This window comes from Bombyx mori, chromosome 22 (assembly GCF_030269925.1).
Source record: "Bombyx mori chromosome 22, ASM3026992v2".
In the NCBI taxonomy this organism is placed as follows: Eukaryota; Metazoa; Arthropoda; class Insecta; order Lepidoptera; family Bombycidae; genus Bombyx; species Bombyx mori.
Window position 1 is genome coordinate 4,896,867 of NC_085128.1, and position 24,156 is coordinate 4,921,022.

The 24,156-nt window shown below is 37.5% G+C and overlaps 4 protein-coding genes and 1 long non-coding RNA gene across 7 annotated transcripts in view; 3 read left to right on the forward strand and 2 right to left on the reverse strand.

The window, feature by feature from the left end:
- LOC101745840 (bifunctional 3'-phosphoadenosine 5'-phosphosulfate synthase) overlaps window positions 1–9,373 on the forward strand; it is a 63,034-nt gene extending 53,661 nt beyond the window's left edge. For all 3 annotated transcript variants that reach the window (XM_038019082.2, XM_038019081.2, XM_038019080.2), the window contains exons 9-14: window positions 1,615–1,770; window positions 2,190–2,295; window positions 3,011–3,153; window positions 4,084–4,245; window positions 5,517–5,625; window positions 6,141–9,373. In XM_038019082.2, coding sequence (XP_037875010.1) covers window positions 1,615–1,770; window positions 2,190–2,295; window positions 3,011–3,153; window positions 4,084–4,245; window positions 5,517–5,625; window positions 6,141–6,250 — 786 coding nt within the window. In that variant the 3' untranslated portion in view covers window positions 6,251–9,373. The remainder of the gene's footprint in view (window positions 1–1,614; window positions 1,771–2,189; window positions 2,296–3,010; window positions 3,154–4,083; window positions 4,246–5,516; window positions 5,626–6,140) is intronic.
- Window positions 1–24,156, reverse strand: part of LOC134200953 (uncharacterized) — a 75,870-nt gene that overhangs the window by 51,576 nt on the left and 138 nt on the right. The gene's annotated exons all lie outside the window — the stretch shown is intronic.
- Ivd (isovaleryl coenzyme A dehydrogenase) lies at window positions 11,133–21,586 on the forward strand. The gene is made up of 9 exons (NM_001135884.1): window positions 11,133–11,292; window positions 12,367–12,493; window positions 14,768–14,846; window positions 15,541–15,646; window positions 16,383–16,544; window positions 17,123–17,281; window positions 19,221–19,412; window positions 20,415–20,583; window positions 21,402–21,586. The coding sequence occupies exons 1-9, from the start codon at window positions 11,170–11,172 to the stop codon at window positions 21,533–21,535; spliced, it is 1,251 nt and encodes a 416-aa protein (NP_001129356.1). The 5' UTR covers window positions 11,133–11,169; the 3' UTR covers window positions 21,536–21,586.
- LOC101745348 (bifunctional peptidase and arginyl-hydroxylase JMJD5) lies at window positions 21,533–22,872 on the reverse strand. Its single transcript, XM_021351816.3, has one exon. It carries the CDS (start codon window positions 22,870–22,872, stop codon window positions 21,664–21,666), a length of 1,209 nt encoding a protein of 402 aa, XP_021207491.2. The 3' UTR covers window positions 21,533–21,663.
- LOC101745586 (folliculin-interacting protein 2) overlaps window positions 23,174–24,156 on the forward strand; it is a 32,756-nt gene continuing 31,773 nt past the window's right edge. The window contains exon 1 of the mRNA XM_004931924.5: window positions 23,174–24,070. Coding sequence (XP_004931981.2) covers window positions 23,994–24,070 — 77 coding nt within the window. The 5' untranslated portion in view covers window positions 23,174–23,993. The remainder of the gene's footprint in view (window positions 24,071–24,156) is intronic.

Genomic DNA, 24,156 nt, shown 5'->3' on the forward strand with positions numbered 1-24,156 from the left:
TTCAAAATTATCATGGGCGTTCTAATATGAAAGATGCTAAAAAGAAGCAATTTCGTTTTTTTTGTTATTACTTCCAAAAAAATTATTTTGGGGTAATAATTTAAAAAGTTCCCCGACCGCTGACCTAGAGGTATGTCCGCTTACCCGACCTTCGAGACCGTCAAACTACACAAGATCACCCGCCAGGTCAATCGAAAGATAATTTCATCGTGTCGTCGCTGTCAAATCAAAATCTGCTAAGTGCAAAAACTCATGTTTTGAATTAACGAGTAAAAACATTTTCGTATAAAATTTTATATGAAGGTGAATTTTTAAGAAATATATCAAATGAAAGCTATAGATAAATATTAAAGCTATAGACACATAACAGTTTTTTTTTTATACTGTAGATAGGTAGAAGTGGGTAGTTAAAAATCGTCGTGACCTAAAGGTAAAGAAGACGTCCGGTGCATTCGTATCTAGCGATGCAACGATGTTTGAATACGGCAGGTGGGTACCAAATTTTTCTAATGAAATACGTACACAACAAATGTTCACGATTGACTTCCACGATGAAGGAATAACAACATCATGTAATAAAAATCGAACCCTCAAACTTTTAATTTGCGTAATTGCTGGTGGCAGGACCTCTTGTGAGTCCGCACGGGTAGGTACCACCACCGCACCTATTTCTGCCTTGAAAAAGTAATGCGTTTCGGTTTCAAGGGCGAGGCAGCCGTTTTAACTATACTGAGACCTTAGAACTCATACCCCAAGGTGGGTGGCGGCATTTACGTTGTAGATGTCTATGGGCTCTGGTAAACATCATGTGGGCTATGAGCTTGTCCACCAACCTATGCCATAAAAAAAAAAGGTGGCACCCCTACATCGGTCCTAGCCGAGTTCGCGATGTGCACTGTCAAAACAAATGCGTTCTACTCATTCCTATCTAGATGGACCTTAATCAATTTCAAAGTCTATCCGAACGCCCACCCTAAGATACGAGATGTAAGTCGTGGCCTGGTGTAGAGAGATACAACATTTTCTAAGTATGTACTAAACGTACGATTTGCACGTTCATACCCGATCCTGCGGACCGAATGGTAAACAGTCGACGTCGCCCTAAACACGTCATTTCGGACCCTCCCGATCCACTAACGGTGCTTTTAGGTACCTCAAGCACCGGTCATCGTTCTCGTCGAACCGGTCGCTTGCGACGTAGGGCTCGTATTTACTCATAGACAGAGCCCACTGAGTTTCTCGCCGGATCTTCTCAGTGGGTCGCGTTTCCGATCCGGTAGTAGATTCTGCGAAGCACTGCTCTTGCTAAGGTTAGCGATAGCAACGTCGCCTGGTTAGAGCCTCGTGAGCTCACCTACTCGCCCGGTGTAGTATGACCCCTGGAGGTCGCTAGAATAGAAACTTGCACGGTGAAGGTACAACAAAGAGGGTATTGGAATAGCTCTGGGTTGATATTTCGAGCGAACTAGAGCTTTGTGATGTTTGTGGACTGCAAAGACCACTTAACGATAACTGGATCGCGTAATCGTTGCTTGCGTGCCCTTTTCTAAATTAAATGTCACGTTTTTAAATCATTAGACAAAATGAATATGAGAAAAACGAACATGTTTGCAGATGATCAAAGACTCCGGTGACTGGCTGGTAGGCGGCACCCTGGAGGTGTTCGAGCGGATCCGTTGGAACGACGGCCTGGACTCGTACCGCCTCACCCCCAACGAGCTCAGACAGAAGTTCAAGGACCTGGGGGCTGACGCCGTGTTCGCGTTCCAGGTAACGATTAAAAACTGGCAACACTATGCCTAATCGTTTGGATTTATACTATAACAGATGCTCTATAAAGACTAGTGTTCGCGTTCTAGGTAACGATTATAGTAATCAAAACTGGCAACACTATGCCTAATCGTTTGGATTTGTGCTATCTATTAAGATGCTCTATAAACCCTATACTGCTAAATCAACAATACAACATATTTTAGAAACCGACATTAATTCATTCTCATTCCATCTCCTAAATCCGAAGGTTCTGTTCAATCCTAAATCGTTTTTTTTTGTTTTTCTAAATTGTACTAAGTGTAGTAGAATACGCCTTCTTTTTAAACAGCTACGTTCATAAAAGTATTTCGTACAGTCAACAAAACAATATGATATTTTTGGGTACTGTATGTGATTTTTTCGTTTATAATTTCCAGTTGCGGAACCCGATCCACAACGGGCACGCGCTGCTGATGCAGGACACGCAGCGGCAACTGGTCGAGAGAGGATTCAAGAAACCCGTGCTCTTGTTACATCCGCTCGGTATGCTCAAACATTTCATATTGTTACGAACTGGGGCTAGAGATAAATGAAAACTATTCACAGAGATGCTAATTTAAACTCAATTTAATTATTACGATAATTAAGGTAGACTGTCACAAGTCACTTGCACGATTTCTTGTGGTGATGTCTACAACGTTTTAGAAACTCAGCGAACAAGTGAACAATTCTGTGATTTGTTTTATTTTTTTAATTTAGTTTTTATTTCATTTTAAATGTGTCATAACGGTGGTCTATTAATTGTTAAGCATCTGTAAAAGCCCAAAAATGTGGGAAAATCGCCGCACGTATCTTCTCGGGTTCTTCAAAAAAGTCCACTGAAAAGTTACAGTTATTAACCACTATTTTACTGAGACTTTATTTCATCATTATCTCGTTTCATTAAATTCATCACAATTGATTAGAGCCTCAACTTTATCTATATCCTTATATCATTTTTCATATTATTATAACAGAATAAAAATACTTGGCTTTAAGATCTTATTGCCAGGGCGTAAATTAAAAAAATAATATTGCTGAACATAAGTTATTTCTGATCCTATGTCTGTGTTCTCTGCTTGACGACAGATGTCGTTATTCATGCCGCATATCATATACTACTGAATACTTAAGTTGCACTGTGAATGTCAATTTTTTTTTGCTACCTTTGCCTGGTGGTTGGTGCGGAATCTACAAATTTATATTAAATGTTACACAGGCGGTTGGACGAAAGACGACGACGTGCCTCTAGAAGTGAGAATAAAACAACACAAAGCCGTGCTAAAGGAGGGAGTCTTGGATCCTAACTCCACTGTCCTGGCCATTTTCCCGTCCCCTATGATGTACGCCGGACCCACTGAGGTAAATAGTCTTTAGTCCGTAGCTAGTTTGTTGTAAAAGTCGTGTATAGAGTGTGGAGAGGGAACAGGAGAATGAAGGAATATTGTTTACGCGTTAATACTTTGATATTTTTTTTAAATTACATTTTGTAAATCTGTAATGTATAGTGTTGTCAGCTAACCGATTCCGTAGCGTCCATTCTTCAGAAAACGGGCTTCAGATCCGTCTGTAGTAATATACCGCGGCAACGACTTCTCGTTGTGTACAATTTCGGTGCGATGCTTAGGAAAACATCAATCATTGCTTCAGTTTCGAAGGTAGATGATGCCACAAACCGCGTTGAAAGTTGCCGCGATACAGTGCTATATACCTTTCCATGTATATATGATTTAAAAGGATTTATTGTTAAACCCGTTAAAGTTATCCAAGTAAAGTAATATAGTGAGTGTTTTTTTTTATTTTTATTGATTATATGGTTGGACGAGCTCACAGCACACCTAAGTGGTTACTGGAGTCCATATATGAGTCGACTATTATCAAAGCCGGCAATGTGACTTTTGGACAATTATTGGTAAATCACAAAAACGAATTATTGACTTTGTATTCCATGGGCAGTCACAAAACTCTTCTGATCGACATCTTAGATAAATAACAGGTCAAGTATTAACCTTTATTTAATGCAGGTTTTGAACCGTATTCTTTGAAGGAGACGATTATATTCAAATCAATCTGTATTGACATATCAATAACATTTTTTTGTCCAAATGCACAGATTGCCACCTTTGATAATAGACGACTCATATATCTACGACGTAAATGTGCCACCCCACCTTGAGATATAAGTTCTAAGATCTCAAGTATAGTTACAACGGCTGCTTCACTCTTCAAACCGAAACGCATTACTGCTTGACGTAGAGCTGGTAGCGTAAATACGCCTCATGTCTACTGCAGGTGCAGTGGCACGCCAAGTGTCGCATGAACGCCGGCGCCAACCACTACATAGTGGGGCGCGACCCGGCCGGCCTGCCGTACCCGCGCGGCGACGGCGACCTGTACGACCCGCGGCACGGCGCCATGCTGCTCAAGGTCGCGCCCGGACTCAACGACCTGGAGGTACGGCCGCTTACCCGACCTTCGAGACCGTCACCATACTCCTAATTACATCAGCTATCTGCCAGTGAAAGTCTCGTCAAAATCGGTCCGTTCCCGAGTTAGCCGGAACAAATAGACAAAAATTGTAAAAAATGTTATTTTGGTATATGTAACGTATATAAATTCATGTGCATGTAGTAAAAAGCGGTTATTTTAATATTACAAACGGACACTTCAATTTTATTTATTTGTATAGATTTGTTTCATAGGTGAACATGTGTTTAATGTATCACGAGCGCCGGAAACCATTCAACATCAGACTCCACTAGTGTTTGTTGACCTTCGAAAGAAAAAAAAAAAAAAAGTAAATAAATTTAATCCACAAGACGCGCTAGTCGTTAAACCGGTCAGAATTCAATTTCATATCATTCTCTCGCAGGTCAAATCTCTTAGTAGTTCTATGCTTATCTCTTTTTAGTGTCGCGTTTTCGTTTCATTAGATTTCAAATCGCAGCGGAACTAGAAAAGTGTTAGGCCTTGTCCGCACTGCGATATTTCACCGCACGTTTTTTTTTTCTCGTAATTCTGGGACACGATTTAATCCTATAGAAGTAGCCGTACTGGCGGAAAAAAAATCGTGCGGGAAAAAAATCTGTTATTGGATGCAAACTTGAATGCGAAGCGGTGCGATTTATATCCGCGCGAATATTTTGTACCGTATAAAAAGTAGGTATGGCTATGTTCGGAATAAAATATGCGCGTTTCGCTCATTCTCAATGCCATAAGCGGGTGAATCTAATATTCATGACATCTTTTGATACGTCTATTACGCCGCCTTAGTATTAGATAAATTAAAATTTTACTTCGGCTGTCCATTTTACATGTGCGTCTTAGCCGAGAACTGAATTAAACTGACAAAAATAATACGAAATTTTATTCGCAGTGCGCGTACTAGGTGTAATTAAGATCGCGGAATTTAATACGCGAGGTATAAAAACCTCGCGGTGAAATATCGCTGTGTCGAACCCGTCGCTTGCGACGAAGGACTCGACGAGTGAATTAACCCGCAGACACAGCCCACTGAGTTTCTCGCCGGATCTTCTCAGTGGGTCGCGTTTCCGATCCGGTGGTAGATTCTGCGAAGCACTGCTTTTGCTAGGGCTAGTGTTTGTAATACTCCCGGTTTGAGCCCAGTGAGCTCACCTACACGTCAAGGAGAAGCTGAAATAGCCTCTCAAGGCTATCACCTTAGGTAGGACATAAACGAGTCGCGTGTGTTATTGTGATTCCAGATAATTCCGTTCCGCGTGGCCGCCTACGATACGTCGGTGGGTAAGATGGCGTTCTTCGACCCGACGCGCAAAGAGGACTTCGACTTCATATCCGGAACGAGGATGAGAGGTAACTTGGTGCTTACACGACCAGACCCGTCAGCTGACTTACTTCGCCCACTGAAAGATGTCATACCTTTTTCTAAAGGAAGATAATTCAAGAACGTATCGAGGGGTGCACCTATGTCAAATAGCCTTTGGCCAAGGCTCGATATAATGAAACATAAATCGACGTTTAGCGTTTCTTATTGGCACTGATAAGCAAATCTTTCTACTGGCCTGGAGTGATAGTGCCTTTGAATTCTGAGGATGAAGCAAGCAAGTGAGCTGGCCGACGGCTCCTCTCGATACAATAAGGGCCTGTTCACACGGATCGACTCGGAGAGGAGAGCAGATTTTTATCACGTTGGAAACAGAGTTCTGAGTAATTGTTGTAAAGTTTATAATAGTTGGCGGCTCCCTTCCGGCCAATTCCAAACGTATACGATCCGGTCTGTGTGAAAAGAAAAAACCGAGCCGATGCCCTCCGATCCGGTGTGTGTGAACGGACTCTAAATGTGGGAGTCTATGTCTGTTCGTTCGCAGGGCTCGCGAAGGCCGGCAAGGAGCCTCCGAGGGGCTTCATGGCGCCGACCGCCTGGAACGTTCTCGCCGAGTACTACCAGTCGATGAAATCCAAAATGGATACGAATTAACGCACGAAAACAAATACGTAGTTCATAAGATGATCCCCCGTTGATCCGTGAAATCGCGGATAGTAAAAACAGAATTAACAAAAGGCGCTCTCTGATCACGATTTGAAATGAACCTTGTATCGGCTTGGCGGCCTTAATATAAAGGTGAAAATCGCATATCACTAATTTTGCGACTTAGGATTGATTATACGTTGAATGTCAATTTAATTTACCAAAAATGGTATCATTGAAATTTTGAAGTACTTCATGATTCTGAGATTTGGAAAGTACAAACAATTGGAATTGTTTTTATTTTTCTTCTGTACTAACAATAGTTTGTGGTTTTCAATTCATAACTACGTCACGTAATAAATAGATATTTACTTTTAGTTTTAATTTCGCATTTTTTTATTGTGTTTATGCTATTTTATTATTCATCTCGAATACTTTATAGTCTACGTCACCACATCAGAATCATAGTTGTATTTACCACTAGCGGAAATCTAAGAAAGTATTATGTTAAAATATTTACTATTTTATATAATATATTAACATAATAATTAATATTTATATTAATAATTAATATTAAAGAAAAATATTACGTTCAGTTCATTTTTGTGTTTAGACAGCGCCTTAATTGATTCTTTAAAAAAACTTTATCAAAAGGATATTATTCGGCTGTTTTGAATTAGTCATTACACATTTTAATTTATTGTATATTATTGACGGTATATGTCGATCGCTGCTACAATTTCAGTATTGAATATAGAAGCGTATTTTATTATATAGAGCATACGGTGAAATTTATTGATACACACATTTGTAATCAAGTATTTTAGGAGATTAAACCAAACCCAAAGCGTTTGTGTGATCTAAGCTATAATTATATTATATTTTATATTGAAAACTTGAATATGGGGTAGTGTAGTGCTTTTTTTTTTGTCGATATTATAGAATACTACTTTACATATTTTAATTTTATTTAATGTTTGCTTATATAGCAATAAAATACTAGAACTGTTTAAAATAACAAAGATTTATATCTTCGTAGAAGATTTGAGGCCGCCAGCGTAAAAGTCGCCTAAGCCACAATTTTTCATATTCGTGCAATATTGTAATTTATTAAAAACATAATAAATTTTGATGCAAAACCGGCCGGCCAACCCGTAGTTTCGCCCATAGATAACAGATGACTTTGTAAACATTATTTTTGCCCGTATTGTAATTGCCTACGAAACGGTGTTAAAGTAAATTCAAACCTCATTATCTCCCTATTATGGATATGGTAAGCTTAGGCTACTTCTGTGCTAACCGCCTTATTGTAGTCCACAAAGAAGCCGTCACAAGAGCACACGCTCTAAACTTAAACTGCGTTGAAAAAGGCGAAGAAAGATGCGTGTGTCCTCATCGAATAATAATTATTATCTATATTAGAACGAATTTAAAAGAGGCTATTGCCACACCACATAGATATCGGACCTTATCTCAAGTCATATACGTCAAAGATTTATTAGTGGTAATGCTCCGAACTAAATTTACTTGCGGGGTTGCCATACAACCCTATTTCCCCTACTCAATAGAAAACTTATTGAGACTGGTTGGTAGGACCTCTTGTGAGTCCGCACGGGTAGGTACCACCTCCCCTCCTATTTCTGCCGTGAAGCAGTAATGCGTTTCGGTTCGAAGGGTGGGGCAGCCGTTGTAACTATAATGAAACCTTAGAACTCATATCTCAAGGTGGGTGGCGGCGTTGACGTTGTAGATGTCTACGGTCTCCAGTAACCACTTACACCAGCTCGTCCAACCATCTAAGCAATAAAAAAAACACTATAGTATTGATAATGAAGTAAAAGTGGATTGTGCTAACGACATTGGCAGTGCCCACGATTGATGGTAATCACTCGCCATTAGATGGGCCGTATGCTTTCTCCTTCCCTCTCTCGTTAACTACGATTAATTTTGCTAACGCGTAACCCGGTTTCCTGTGACTCACGGTATATAACATGCGATGCAAACGTTTGTTGACATTTTCATTCGCACGTTCCTACGCTGGTGGTACAATAATGGAAACCTTCCCTGAAATGACAATAACAACTGTCCAAAATTTGATCTCATGCGGTTAATTCACAAGCAATTACACATAAATATGTATTAAAAACATCTTTAAATTGAGCGCGTCGAATCGGCCCATTGCAATCCATTCGGTAATGAATCGAACAAGAATGTGAATGAAATAAATATCTCGATTTCACTATGTGATTATTCGTGTTCACTACTTAAAACTCGGGTTTGGGGCGACGGAGAGTTATCGGCACATCTAGTTATTTACTAATGTAATACAATACTATTACGTTATCTTAAGCAAATAATAAAGGAATAAAAACATCATAGATATGCTCGTCATTTCAGTTCGAATTTCGTAAAACACGATCAGTGAACGCAGTGTATGAGACCGTTGAACTCGTATGTCGGTCGATGGTAAATTTGTATTCCATTGCGTGCAGTGTAAATACTAACACGACCGCCTGCCTTCGGTTTAGGAACGGTTCTTTACTCTCGGTATGTGAAGAAGACGGTTGATAGAAGAAATGATAAACGAAAAAAAAAACAGTAGATTTTAAACTCAAGTACTAGGTACAGTTGAAAATACAAGTACAATATTATCGCTAGTTTTAATCCTTAAATTCAGTCGGATTGTTACGCATTCTGAAAAGAAGTTTATCTATTAAGCGCGAAAAGGTTTTACGAATTCTAAAAAATAGTATTGTAAATATAAAATTTTAGAAGTTCTTCCTGTTAATAAATTATAAGGTTAATAATAAATTATAAAGTGTTTAATCACTGCATTATTTGCGAATGAAATCTGATTTGTTTAACATTCCTGTTGACTATTGTACTCGTAAGATTATTTGTTAAACTAAGCATTCCTACGAAATGTTTTTGTGCAATTTATTTTGATATTATTTTGCTTTGATATATATATTTTTTTTATGTATGTATGTATGTAATATAAACAATTCTACAACATATTGTTAAGTGTGGTGGGACACTTATTTGAGTATTTTAATTTACGATTTGTTAAAATAAATTATGGTGCTTGTAAAGCTGTATTTAATATTTGAAAATAAACGACTTAAATTTAAACGGGTTTTGTTATTTTTAGGTTAACTTAAACATTTATTTTAAGATCGATTCACAATATCGATAATCGAAAAACGAAAGAAAAACATAATTACTAGAGGGTTGTTCGCTCCTAAGGAAATTGGAGAACATTTCTGTAATATATTCGAACATGGTTAACTGTATTAACGTCGTCTATGGATATTATGAACGCTACAATCGCACAAAAGCTCTTACACGTCGAAGAGGCTTTAAGGGTCCGTTCACACAGACCGGCTCGGAGAGGAGAGCAGATTTTTATCACGTTGGAAACAGAGTTTTGAGTAATTTTAATAAAGTTTATTTTTTCATGTGCACTTTAATACGCTTTTATTAGCTTCAGACGTAGGTATGTATGTTTGTAACGGAATCTTTGAACATGATTTTGACCCCCTTCAAAACGTCGGATTAACTCGAAAGGTATACTTATTAAGGACCGATGAAAATTCAATATTTAAAAAAAAAAAAATTTGAAGAAAATTAAATTCAACTAAAAATAGTTTAACAAAAATAACGAAATACGTTTTTATAGAAAATCCAACTAAGAAATAGAAAATAAATTTTAATAAATTTGAATTAAAAATAGTGTAAGAAAAAAGGATCTTATTGTAAAAAAGCGTGTGGTGCTTTTCAGGATATTATCAAAATAACCCTTTTACTCGTATCTGTTCATAAAATATTTATAACTACTGATACCATGCACCCCACGCTTTTTATACAATAAAATATATTTTTTCTTACACAATTTTTAATTCAAATTTATTAAAATTTATTTTATATTTTTTAGTTGGATTTTCTATAAAATCGTATTTTGTTAGTTATTTTAAACTATTATTTATTTGTCATTATAAATGTTTGAACGCGCTCCGTGTGAAATAATAAGAGCAGCCGACCGAGTCCGATTGCGCGCTCTTTCTCGCTCGCATAGCCGATTGGCTCTGATTGCGTGCGCATCCGCTTTCAGATCTCTTCCAGCCGGTCTATGTGAGATAGTTGGCGGCTCCGCTCCGGCCAACTCGGAACGTACGATCAATACGACCCGGTCTGTGTGAAAAGAAAAAAGCTGGCCGATGCTCTCCGAGCCGGTCTGTGTGAACGGACACTAAAATTAAATATAGCTGGAAGAATGACATGACGCTTGCAATAATCCCGGGGGGGGAGTTTATTTCAAAACAGGATAATAAGTACATGCCCACAACGTTATCTGGAAACGCAATGTGAAAGAAGTCAACAGTTCTAGGTAGTAAGAATGAAATTTGCCCTTGTGCCCTTGCGAGTGGTGCGATAGTAATAACAAGATAACGGAATCATTAAAAAAACATTTTTTATAGTATATCTATGTACAACGTAAATGCCGCCACACACCTCGAGACATGAGTTCTGAGTCTCAGTTTTAAAGTACCTACAACGGCTGCCCCACTTTTCAAACCGAAACGCATTAAGCACGTATCTCAAAATTTCTTATTACTTTCAAACTTGACAACCGTGTAGTTGCGGAATGTTATCATAGAATCAATGTGGTACATAATTATCACAAAAAATATTGGAAACAAGCAAAAATCGACTTTATTATTGATAACTCAAGTTCAACGAATGTTCATTATCATAGAATGTTAATCAATGTGGTACCTAATTATCACAAAAAATATTGGAAACAAGCAAAAATCGACTTTATTACTGGTAACTCAAGTTCAATCTTAATTACTTTACGTTCGATCTGATAGCGCACAGTATTATAAACATCAGTTCAACTCGTACATTTGCGGTATTCAGTTCACAAAATGGTTGTTAGGTTGTGTGTGAGACGCTTGCTAAGGAAAACCGCGAATAAAACCGGTCATCGATGCATCTCGCATTATCCCATTGACGATCATGTGTTTGGACTCTCCGAAGAACAACAACAGGTAAGAGGTAACAGACATGTCTTGGACAATGTACAAATTATATTTTGATATTACACGTTTTTCTTACAAAAAACGTAATCACCAGGTAAAACAATTTGTTATTGAGAAATATTGATTTTATTGTTTGAAAGTCAACGAGTACCTATGTAGGACGCGATAAGCAGTTAATCGATATAAAAATAATAAGAATTTTCGTACGAACATATTAATACATTTAATACAGATGTGTTTGAATCTGAATGACGAAACACTTTACATATGTGGCTGTTGTGAATTTGAATGAAAATAAATAACAACCGTTACAATTCAGAGTTGTACAGTTTATTGAATTTGAGCCTCAATGTAACAACGGAAATTACTTAATTTTTTTTTCTTTCGAAGACACACTAGCATACAGCCGACTTGATTATTCATGGTCACTGTCGCTTAAGAATCAGTTATCCCATAGGCACAACGAGCACATAAATCTTCAACTTTTTTATTGCATAGACCGGTGAAGGAGCTCACGGCACACTTGGTATTAAGTGCTTACCGGAGTCGGTAGACATTACAAAGTGGATGCTGTCTTCCACCTTGCGACATGAGGTATAATTCTAAATCGTGTTATAACAGCTGACCAATCCTCCAAGCTGAAAATAATGACCGCATCGTGGTAGAAATTGGCATAGTAGTTGTAAATACCAGAGCGAGTCCACAATACGTCCTACGGCTAGTAATTAGCTTTTTTTTTAATTTACGATATTATTCCTTCATTAAGTAAGTCATTCTTGAAGATATTATGTTAAGGGCATATTTCATTTAGAAAAATGGTACCTGCATGGTGTAAGCACCGGCCAAATTTTTATTGCTCAATACGAGTACATATACCTACTGGCCCGTAGTAGCTTTGAGGCCGCAGCGACGACTTCTTGAAGTAGAAACTGATTTAGTATTTGACCCTAAGTTAAACTTCTACATGTCGTCATCCAATTTAGAATTTTATTCCCAACTTAAATTAAAAAAGAATTTCCAATTAATTTTAATACTAAGGCATGTATTTTAACGATGACGATTCAAATATCGATCCTGTTGTAGCTCAGAAAAATGGTATTCGACTTTGCTCAGAAGGAATTGGCGCCAAAAGCAGCTGAAATCGACAAAGAAAACAATTTTAAAGAACTAAGGCCATTTTGGAAGAAACTTGGAGATCTCGGATTGCTAGGTAATTGTTAATGTTATTGCAAAGCAAACGACTTAGTGTACATTTTATTATTGTACATAACGTGATTCATTTCGGTAGTAATTATTTTCATTTTCATTTAATTCTGTTACAAGCTTAAAATCTACCATTATGCGAGAGCTGCTCATAGTTATGTGTCTATTCCGGCACCAAGGCACTTTCTATTTACGTCGGAAATAAGAGTTGATTCACTTATGACGATGCAATTGTGTTAATTTCTCTAAATCAGAACGTAGTCCTAGTCTTACCTACTAAAATTATTGCATGCATTGTTAGACAGACAAGCTGACGCTCCACGCCCCGCCTTTCTAAGTGATAACAAGAGGCCAGAAATCAAAACGTAAAGAACGTCACACGTTCTGTGACCTGGGTTCGAATTTGCTAGCCAGGGATTAGCAACCTACGACCCGTTGCTCACCAATTATCATATTTTATAACGTCAAGTATAGTAACCGGCAAACATCGTGAGCAAATGACCTTGACTGCGCAGAACCGAATTTTAGATCACTTTGGTGGTGTGGGTGAGGCGCGACGGCAGGGGAAATCGTATCGAGCGCGTTATTGGTAGATCAGTCGAACCTTGCGTCCCGCACCGCGCCTTCGTTCCGCTTGCTCCCAAAAGTACGCTTGCGTACAGTGAAAAGTCTATCGTTATTAATCGTTAAGTTATTTGTTATAATTGCTTGTTGACTTTGTTGCCATTGCTATTTGTTGAGTGTTTGTTGATTTTTTATAAAAAATACACTATGCCGCGACAAACTGGTGTAGTATTCAAAAGAAAGGGTAGAAAAATTGTGTACGACATATATTGCTTCATTATAAAACAGGGGAAGAATAATATTATGGAAAAAGTAAAACAGACTTCGGAAGCAACAAAAACATCAGTGAGTACTGTTAGGTGCATTATTAACGAAGCTAAAGGCTCTGGCTTGCTCGTCGTGCTTGGGACTCCGGGTAAGAAAAGATCAGGGAAGAAGAAAGTTACCGGAATGGATAGTTTCGTTCAATCTGTAATAAAAAGATGTAATCATAATAACTACATAACAAGCAGCGAAACTCCGTACCGTAGAAAGGCTTGGAAAAATTTAAAGAAGATATACATTTTAATGGCTCGGAATGAAGCTTACGACGAATTATGAAAGAGCTAGGCTTCAGATGGAAAAAAAAACAGAAAATAATCGGAAGCTGGTAATTGAAAAAAGTAACATTCGATTACTACGAATCGAATATCTTCAAAAAATAATTAATTATAGACAAAAAAGAAGATCGAACCGACCGAGTCGTAAACTACACCGATGAGCCCTATGTCGACTTATCACGATGATGGCGACTCGGGTGATGAAAACAGTGATGATGATAATGGTCAAGATTATGATAACGAAAAAAAAATTACAAATACCAGCTTCGCTTCAACTGAACGAAGACCTGGCAACAGCTCTAGTTTTGACTTAATAGAAGGAATATCTATTTTACCCCAAGATTAAATTATTACAATTATTAACCTTTATTTTTGTTGATGTCTAATAAATATATAAATAAATACATATGTTGATTTTAATAATTTAATAGCATTATGACGCAGAGTAAATAATGTTTTTGCACGTGAGTGTAGCATGCGCAAACTTACCCCCACTACGTCAACAAATGCTCAAGAAGTTTGCCGGCTATTATACCCCAGTTTAGTTTCGAAAATAACATTTAATTTATTAAAAAAACATATCTATAAAAGAGCAGATTGATGTCACAAGTTCAACGCCAACATAGCCGTTGGCATAGAAAAGTTCTTTCAACTATGTAATTATTTTCTTGATAAAACACTACTATATAATTAATAAAAAAATATCTTTAACCCAAATGCGTCTTTTATATTCACATTAGTACAGTCACAGTAGTTGACTTTGACCGGTAATCAAAAAGTTTGCTGACTATGCTTTTTGCCTATATACCTAAAGTCTGCTCTACCTTCAAACTAGAACATATTACTAGAAATTATAAGCACAGTTTCTGAGCAGAGTAAAACAATTTCTACAAGCTAGATTGCAGTTTTCGGATTTATAATGATCAATTAAGGCTTAGCTTAAAGCGCTCGCGCTCTGTACAGAACTATGCAACACGTATTTAACAGAAACTTAAGGATGGTATTACAATTGTTTTTATTTCTACTATCCGTTTCCATCAAGGCGTGCAATGAATTTCTTCTTATTTTGAATTTATTTGGACATAATATTGAGCGTCATGTCTATGTTCTGATTATAGGTATTACCGCAAGTTCCGACTATGGAGGTACAGGGGGAAAATATTCGGACCATTGTGTCATTATGGAGGAATTATCAAGGTATGTGTTTTTATGTAAGTATATAGGGATTTTATAAGAGGGAATACAATAAGCGTTAGCGCAATTGACAACAAATATAAATTGTTGACATGATGTCATGATAGCACTTTAATGGTGGTCCCGTCCGCGCGTAGCACGAATTGCTTCTTACTTAGGCTACCAGCGAATAGATTGGGGAAAAATTAAACTAGCTGGACGTTGGCAATTCTTGTTGTGCTTTAGTTGCTGAAAAATGGCGACAGGTATAAGAGCTTTTTTCTGTAACTTATTTTTGTAATTTTTACCATCCCACATTTCATTAAATCAGTGGTAAATGCACTTAATCGAACTAGTGAGATAAATTGTATGGATTCGCATGATAATCGCGTCAACCACAAATGCTATTTGCTTTTATTTTGCTAAACAGAGAAACCGTGAAATGAAGATGTCCTATAACATAACCGCAGTTAAATTCATGAGACTTCGCTTTTATTTAGATTGAATTCGCGAAAGAATAATAAATTAAAACGACAAGTAGATACTTTATACTTGGTTCGAGCATTTACTGGGTTTGGGCTTACTCACTTTGGCTATGGACTACAGCAACTACTTTAAATTAGTTTGGGCATGAGCTCAGGGCTCAAGAACCAAAAATACATCAGGAAGCATGCGAGTGTATCATCGTTCACAGAATTTGACCAGTGGTTTTATCCAGGGCCAGCGGTGGTATCGCCTTGTCATATGGAGCTCATTCGAATTTGTGCGTGAACCAGATCAACAGAAACGGTACAGAGGAGCAGAAAAGTAAATATTTACCAAAGGTCTGATATTTATTTTCAACTAAGTCACTTTATTCGACTTTTATGACGATTATTCGCCTTTGTTGGAAACTAAAGCTTTATTTTATTGCCTTGTAGGCAGATGAGCATACAGCCCACCTGATGGTGAGTGGTTATCGTCGCCCGTGGACATTAGGAATACTAAGCCGCTGCCTACCATAAAGTACTCTCCACAAGCCTCGTTTGAAGTATATACCATACGCTCGGGAAACACCGTTAACACCGGGCGGTGCGACGATAAAAACGAGATGATGGGAGCATCTCAAACAATTTCTCAGAACACCCCCCATGGAGCATATGGTACAAAATATAGAGAGAATTAAAGTCCCTCCACAGACCCAGAAGTTCCAAACGACCCATGAGAATGGGATTATAGACAATCTGAACGGCCCTCTTCTGTATGGAGTCAAATAGAAGTAGCAGGTATTTGGGAGCCCCGGCCCAGAGGGGATCAGTGCTCCACGTAAGGCCGGACTTGTGCTTTGAAACACAAGTTTTTGTCCAAGCATAAAGTACCGCTTCGTTCTGTTGAGGACTTGCAGAATTTTGGACTTTAACTGGGCTATGCCCTCAAATGACTCGGAAATTGGGCATCGCTCGAAAAGTCGACCCAAAGTATCCCAATACTCGTGGAAGGTTGGAGGAATACTCCTTGGAATTACGGCACCATGACAAAGTTGTCCTTCTTATTTTAGTATAAGTATAGTATTTTTTCTAGTTATGTTCAGGAGAGCATATCGGAGCACTGGCAATGTCCGAACCAGGGTCAGGCAGTGACGTGGTGTCTATGAAGTTACGAGCAGAGAAGAAAGGCGATTATTATGTGTTGAACGGAAATAAGTTTTGGATTACTAATGGACCAGACGCAGATGTTTTAGTGGTGAGTCTCGTGTAAAAGTTTGTCACATAATAATACTCTAATATAGGATTCACTACTGGTTTTATACCGGTCACCGTTCTCGTCGAACCCGTCGCTTGCGACGAAGGGCTCGATGAGTAAACTAACTCTCAGACACAGCCCACTGAGTTTCTCACCGGATCTTCTCAGTGGGTCGCGTTTCCGATCCGGTGGTAGATTCTGCGAAGCACGGCTCTTGCTAGGGTTCGTGTTAGCATCGTCGTCAGGTTTGAGCCCCGTGAGCTCACCTACTAGCCACGGTTACGCTGGAATAGCCGCTCCAGGCTACCAGCTTAGGTAGGAAAAAAAACTGATTTTATGTATATGATACGTTCGTTAGGAATTCACTAATATTGCATCATTCATGCCAGTATGTATTTAAACATTATGACATGATAATCTTACGATTGTAATAACAAATGACTTTCGCCTAAATCTAAAGCCATTTAATTAAATCGCCCTTTCGTTAAGAGCGAAATATTAGAGTTTCAATACTTCCTCCCAATAGCAAAACTGTGCTACTTAAAAATAATATTGTATTTGATTTTGATTCTTTTTAGGTATACGCCAAGACAAATTGGTCGACGAGTAAACAACAACATGGGATTTCAGCTTTTTTAATTGAAAAAGATTATCCTGGGTTTTCAACAGCTCAAAAATTAGATAAACTAGGTATGAGGGGTTCAAACACAGGGGAATTGGTGTTTGAGGATTGTAAGGTAACTCATTTTGAAATTAATTATTTGTTCGTAAGACAATTAAATTTGTTATTATGGTTTTCATTGTATTGTTCATTAGATAAACCGTTGTGTTTAAATTTAATTATTATTTTGTTTGTTTGTTCTATTGATCTTTTGTACACTGTATTGTTCATTGAGATAAAACTTTAGAGAAGGTTTTTCGTTAAGTGGTTATTGCGTATAAGCAATAGATGTTGGTTTTTACTGGTGGTACTCTACCCGATAATATGCAGGCGAAGTAAAATGTCCCTTAGAAATAAGGTGACACTCTACAAAACTTGCATACGCCCCGTCATCACCGATGCAAGTGTAGTGTTCGCTCACGCGGCCCGCACTCACCTAAAATCATTTCAAGCTATTCAATCCCGTTTTGCAGGATAGCCGTCGGAGCTCCGTGGTTCGTTAGGAACGTCGACCTCCATGACGACCTGGATTTAGAGTCCATCAGTAAGTATCTACAGTCGGCGTCGATGCGCCACTTCGATAAAGCGGCATGACACGAGAACCCTCTCATCGTGGCCGCCGGTAACTACATTCCCGATCCTGCGGAAAGAATGGAAAGCAGTCGACGTCGCGCCAAACACGTCATTTCGGATCCTCCCGATCCACTAGCGGTGCTTTTAGGTACTTCAAGCACCGGTCACCGTTCTCGTCGAACCCGTCGCTTGCGACGAAGGGCTCGACAAGTAAATTAACCCCTCAGACACAGCCCACTGAGTTTCTCGCCGGATCTTCTCAGTAGGTCGCGTTTCCGATCCGGTGGTAGATTCTGCGAAGCACGGCTCTTGCTAGGTTTCGTGTTAGCAACTTCGTCAGGTTTGAGCCCCGTGAGCTCACCTACTAGTTAAGGTTCCGCTGAAATAGCCTCTTTAGGCTATCAGGTTAGGTAGGAAGAAAAAAAAACTGCTGGTAGGACGTCTTGTGAGTCCGCACGGATATACCTTGCCCATTTCTGCCGTGAAGCAGTAATGCGTTTCGGTTTGAAAGGCGGAGCACCCTATAAACGAGGTAACTATAGTGAGATCTTAGAACTCGTATCTCAAGGTAAGTGACGGCATTTACGTTGTAGATGTCTATGAGCTTCAATAACCACTTAACACCAGGTGGGCCGTGAGCTCGTCCACCCATCTAAACAATAAAAATAAACAAATAAAAGTTTCAATTGTATAACGGCTGCCCCATCCTTCGAACCAGAACACATAACTGCTTCGTAGCAGAAAGATAAAACGATGCTAAATTTAATAAACTGCTTAATTTTATGCGGTTCTAAAAACCACATTTGCTTCTTTTTTCTCCACCTTATCCCACTAGGTATGGTCGGCACAGCTAATTTTTCTCTTCCATTCTTTTCCATCAGCCGTCATCTCTACACTCATTCCTCTCTCTCTCTCTCTCTCATATAGTCATTCACACACTCCATCCATGTCTTCTTTGGTCGACCTCTTCCCTCTCTACCTTGCACTACCATTTCCATATATCTCCTAGTCACGTGCATGCTCTCTCTACGTGTCCATACCACGCTAACCGTCCGCTCTTTAATTTGTTGATTACCGGGACTACTTTCACACTTCCTCTGATATACTCATTCTTTATCTTGTCCGTTCTGGTCACTCCACACATCCATCTCAACATTCACATCTCTGCCGCGTGCACTCCTCTTTCATGCTTTACTTTCTTCGCCCGACATTCAGATCCATACAGCACGAAAGGTCTAATGATCGTTTTGTAAATTTTTCCCTAAAAACTACACATTTTGTCATTATAAATTTACCGTCCACACTATAATATATTTCTTAACCATTTAATGAAATGCCATTAATACGATATACCATATTACATTACATGAAACTTAATTTTGATGTTAAAAATATTATTAGATGTATGTGTACCTTTTACAAACTTTTATTAAACATTTTAGGTACCGGCAGCAAATTTATTAGGACAGGAAAACAAAGGGGTGTACGTACTAATGTCCGGCTTAGACCTGGAGAGACTGGTTCTTGCTGCAGGTCCCGTCGGATTAATGCAGGCCGCGATAGACACAGCCTTCTTGTACGCACACACCAGGAAACAATTTGGGAAGAACATTGGAGAGTTTCAATTGATACAGGTTCGATGCTCTGAATTTGTAGTCGTATTTTTTATTAGCAAAAATAGGCAGATGATTTCATAGTTCACTTGGGGTCAAGTTATTGGTTAAGCACTGGCATCTGACCTTAGTTCTAATCGAAGATTGGCTATTAATTTTACTATTAAATTGCAGTCTTACCGAGAACCATTGAATAGGCGAGCCATGAGCTCCGCTACTAATACGGCAATGGAAAAAAAACCTTATCGCTTATTTCATACTAGCGACCCGCCCTCGCTTCGCTTCGGAAACATTAACACACACATGAAACAAAAAAAAAAAAAAAAATTTTTTAAAAAAGTAGCCGTCCGTGCCTAGGATCCTATCTTTATATTAACCAAGTCTTATAAAAATCCGTTCAGACGTTAAGGCGTGAATGAGGTAAACTTTGAAACCAAACTATTAAAAATCACTAACTTAATTAGTTTTCTGCCTACTGCCTACGCCTTAAGTACGATAGCATGAATATTAATAGCCCATATCCTTTTCTAGGTTACTATCTATCACCTAACTAAATTTCATCAAAATCCGTTCAGCCGTTTAGGCATGATAGAGCAAAACTCCCACCAAAAACCATAAAAAAATCACTAACTCAATTCAGTTTTCTGCCTACTTCCTACCCCCTAAGTACTATGACGTGATCATTTTGATCTTATATCCGTTTTTAGGTAACCATCTTTTACCTTACTAAATTTCATCAAGATCTGTTCAGCCTTTTATACGTGAAAGAGCAAAAGTCCCAACAAAAACGACTAAAAATCACTAACTCAATTTAGTTATCTGCCTACTGCCTACCCCCTAAGAACGATGGCGTGATTATTTATAGCCTATGACCATTTCTAGGTTATCATCTATCACCATACCAAATTTCATCAAAATCCGTTCAGCCGTTTAGGCGTGAAAGAGGAACAGACAGACAGACAGACAGAGTTACTTTCGCATTTATAATATTAGTATGGATTATAAATTATTCTGATTTTACAGGGTAAAATGGCAGATATGTATACAACGTTAAGTGCATGTCGTAGCTACTTATACAATGTGGCTAAAGCGTGTGATAACGGCCATGTTAACAGTAAGGATTGCGCGGGCGTGATACTCTACTGTGCGGAAAAAGCAACACAGGTCGCTTTAGATGCAATCCAAATATTAGGTGAGGCGAGAAAATCCTTTGTATATTTATTTACACATTGCTATTTTTCCAAATTTTCCGAGATGCATTCTTCCATTTTCAAAAATTCTAGAATTTTATTCAATTTCTGTCATAATTACATAGTTATAGCTAGCTCATCATTTGGATCTCTAATTTTAATTAGATATGAATACCAGTAAGACTTTCTGTGTACAAGATCAGTGCCCGGTTGCAAACATATGCAAGCATATAGTTTCGTAATAGTAAGCACCCTATTAGAATAGAAAATGTCAAACAATAAATAATACCTACAGAAATGAAAAATAAAGTAATGGCAGCTTCTGACACAGGATTTGAATATCCAATTTAAGAATTTTTTAAATTTATAGACAGATAAAGAAATTCACGGCCTGTGGCTACTGGAGCCCATAGGCAACCCAACCTGAATGAATGAACTGCCTTGAAACTTGAGGTCTATGTCATTGTATCATAATGATGCAATTTTTGGTTTTTGTGGGTTTTACTTTTGAATTGAATTGCGTGGAAGTCATTCGTGAACATGAGTCAAGTAGCTCATTAAAAAAAAAAAGAACCTGCACGCGTGATTTAAATACTAGAATCATGGCATTGCTCAATATGAGCACAGCTGGCGTCTTACAACGACTGCAATGTAGGCCTAATTAACAAGATTTATGGTATTTTTTGCATTTTGCTTTAACTATTAGTACAAAAAGAAATTATTATATTTTTTTTTTATTCCAACTATGGATCATTCACTATTGTAAATCGTGTATTGTAAATTATAAATTAACTTTCTTAAATGTTTTCTAATTTCACAGGCGGAAATGGGTACATCAATGACTATCCTACTGGTAGGATTTTGAGAGATGCAAAGCTGTATGAAATAGGTGCAGGAACTTCAGAAGTGAGGAGAATGTTAATTGGAAGAGCTTTAAATAATGAATACAAGTGATAGAAATTGATTATAATAGAAAATGTATACAAATATATAATTATAATTGAATAATTTATTTCTGTCATACCTTCCTGTATTTCTACTAAAAGGTTTAAAATATAAAATGTGTAAATCAGTTTCAATGTTTAATCCCACCAAAAACTGACAGAAAAACTGATTGATAATGATTCAACAAAATGCCACCATTTCGGTGGTATGAACAGCATCTGTCCCGGTTTTAATTTGCAATAATAGGCCTTTGCATGTCTATATTCAGGATAAATTTCGTAATTTGGTTCTCTGGGATCAACTTTTGCTGTATTGCTCAACAATTCATGATCATGAGGATAAAGATATTTAGAATCCGAAGGTGGGAATAAGTAAATTTGTTTTTCGCCAACAACTTGTGATAGTAGATTTTTCTTTGGATCGTGATGTAGCGGTGAAACAGTACCTTTTGGTCCATACCAAGCCATTACATCTATAGGGTTCTCAGTTTCTGCAAAACAACAGTATTCTGGCTCAATTATATCTGCCTTCAATTCTGGTATTTGATCAAAAAGCTGGTATTGGGCTAAATACCCCTTAGGTCCGTTTGATTGATAAATATGGTCTTTAATAAATTCTTCAACAGTCATTAATTTTTGTGTCCAATCTGAATCTGTATATTTGCTTCCTAGTTCTACAGCCACAGTTCTAAGCCCAGCCATTTTCAGAAAATAGTTTTGATCATTCCACTTAGTTAATGCAGGCCAATTATTCATACAGTTAATCAAAACCACAGGTTTTTCTTTTAATATGCGATTTGTATAGAAACTTTCCATGCTAGGGCAGTCCATTACATCTACAGGCACTGTATTGCATTTATTGGGTTCAACATTCACTTCGTTATGCTTTAATTTAATGGTGTTTGTAGATATTTCACTAACATAATCACTCGAGTAAGGATTTAATAAACCAGCACATTTTTGTAAGAGTTGTAATTCATTTTCTATTGGACATCCAAATACAAGGCCAAAATCAATTATTTTGTAAGACTCTTTCAGTAAGTCATCCATTGGATTATTTGGATCTTTCCAATAGATTAAAAGTTTTAAATACGAACTAATGGTTATTGTTTTTCTCAAGTATAATTTTACATCTTTCCAGTTTCCAATATTTATTTTTTCATGCATATAGTCGATTATTGCTTGTATTTTGATTAAAGTTCGCTGATTCAAGGTGTTTGGATTTTTTATAAAGTGATTCAAAAGTGATTTAGTGCAACCATCCAATTCTATAACTTCTGATAACGATAGTTCAACATTTGGCAGGAATAATTCGAATTTACGGCACAAATCTAAAACATCCGACATTGTCGGTATTGTAGGTATTGTAGTCTTGGACCTACTCGAAAATATTTAGAAATTCTGAAGTAAACTAGGTACTGATTTTCAAATTGAATAGTGAATAAATTTAGTAAGTGTATTCAGTAGATAGGTACTAAGTTCAAGACAATCAACCTTTCTTCCTTATTCCTTAGTAATTCATTGTAATTGTCTTTGAGTTTATTAAGCTTCCTAATCGAAAGCCTAAAATCCTGGCCTTTTAAATGGAATAAATGGTAAGGTAAGTTAATTTAGCTAAAAAATAAAAATGAAACATGAAATGTTGCTGTTCAAATAAGTCAGCTGACTTTGACAGCTGACGGCCTTAAATATTAAGTATATTATCTATGGTTGGAAGTATGGTACATGGTGATTTCAACAATTATAAATTAAACTTAGATTAGAGTGCAGAAATTGGAATGCAGTTCATGCGAATTAAAAACACAGATGACTTGGGTTTCCAGGTTCTTAAATAAGTACTTAGAAAACTTACCATTTTATACTATTCAGAATTCCAACTATTATACTTAGAGTTATGTTTTTTCTTTTTTTTTTTGTTATAATTTGCATAATGGATATTTCCTAGGTTTCATACATAATATATTTTTCATATTTCATACTAGGGGTCGAAGTTGCATAACGTCCGTAGAAGATTACCCACCGCTACCCTACACGTGACCCCTGGGTGGTGCTAATAGTGCAACAACCTGGCAACCGAACTGTCCTCCTGAGGATCTCCCGGTTCCAACTACACTGCGTCAATTATAAAACCCTAATCACAAACTGTAAATTTCAATTATAACCACGCAGCGTAAACGAATGCCATACGATAAATAAATAAATACATAATTACAAACATAATTTTAAATGCTTGTGTACCCTTTGCCTCATCAAAAGCTTGAAATAAGTTAAATAAAATATCTATGTCAAATCATATGACTTTGGCACGTGATCTGTCAGATTAAATATTTACATTTACAAATTGAAAGTTAAAAAATTAGTTTTTTAAATGTTTTTGTAATGATTCAACTTTTTGCTAATAATTTTAAACATAAAGATGCCAGGTAAATACCTGCGCGAAGATGTCTTAATGTTTCGATGCTGACACAATGGCATTTCTAGACAAATTGCTTCATAGAAGTAAAAAACTCGGTATTGATATTCACGAGAAGCGAAACCGGGACAGGTACGTCAGTATCATAAAAGAAATACGTTTTCATTCAAAGTTCTTTTCTCTTTTGTAGTAGTACAGCATGCTCTGCAGGGTTGACG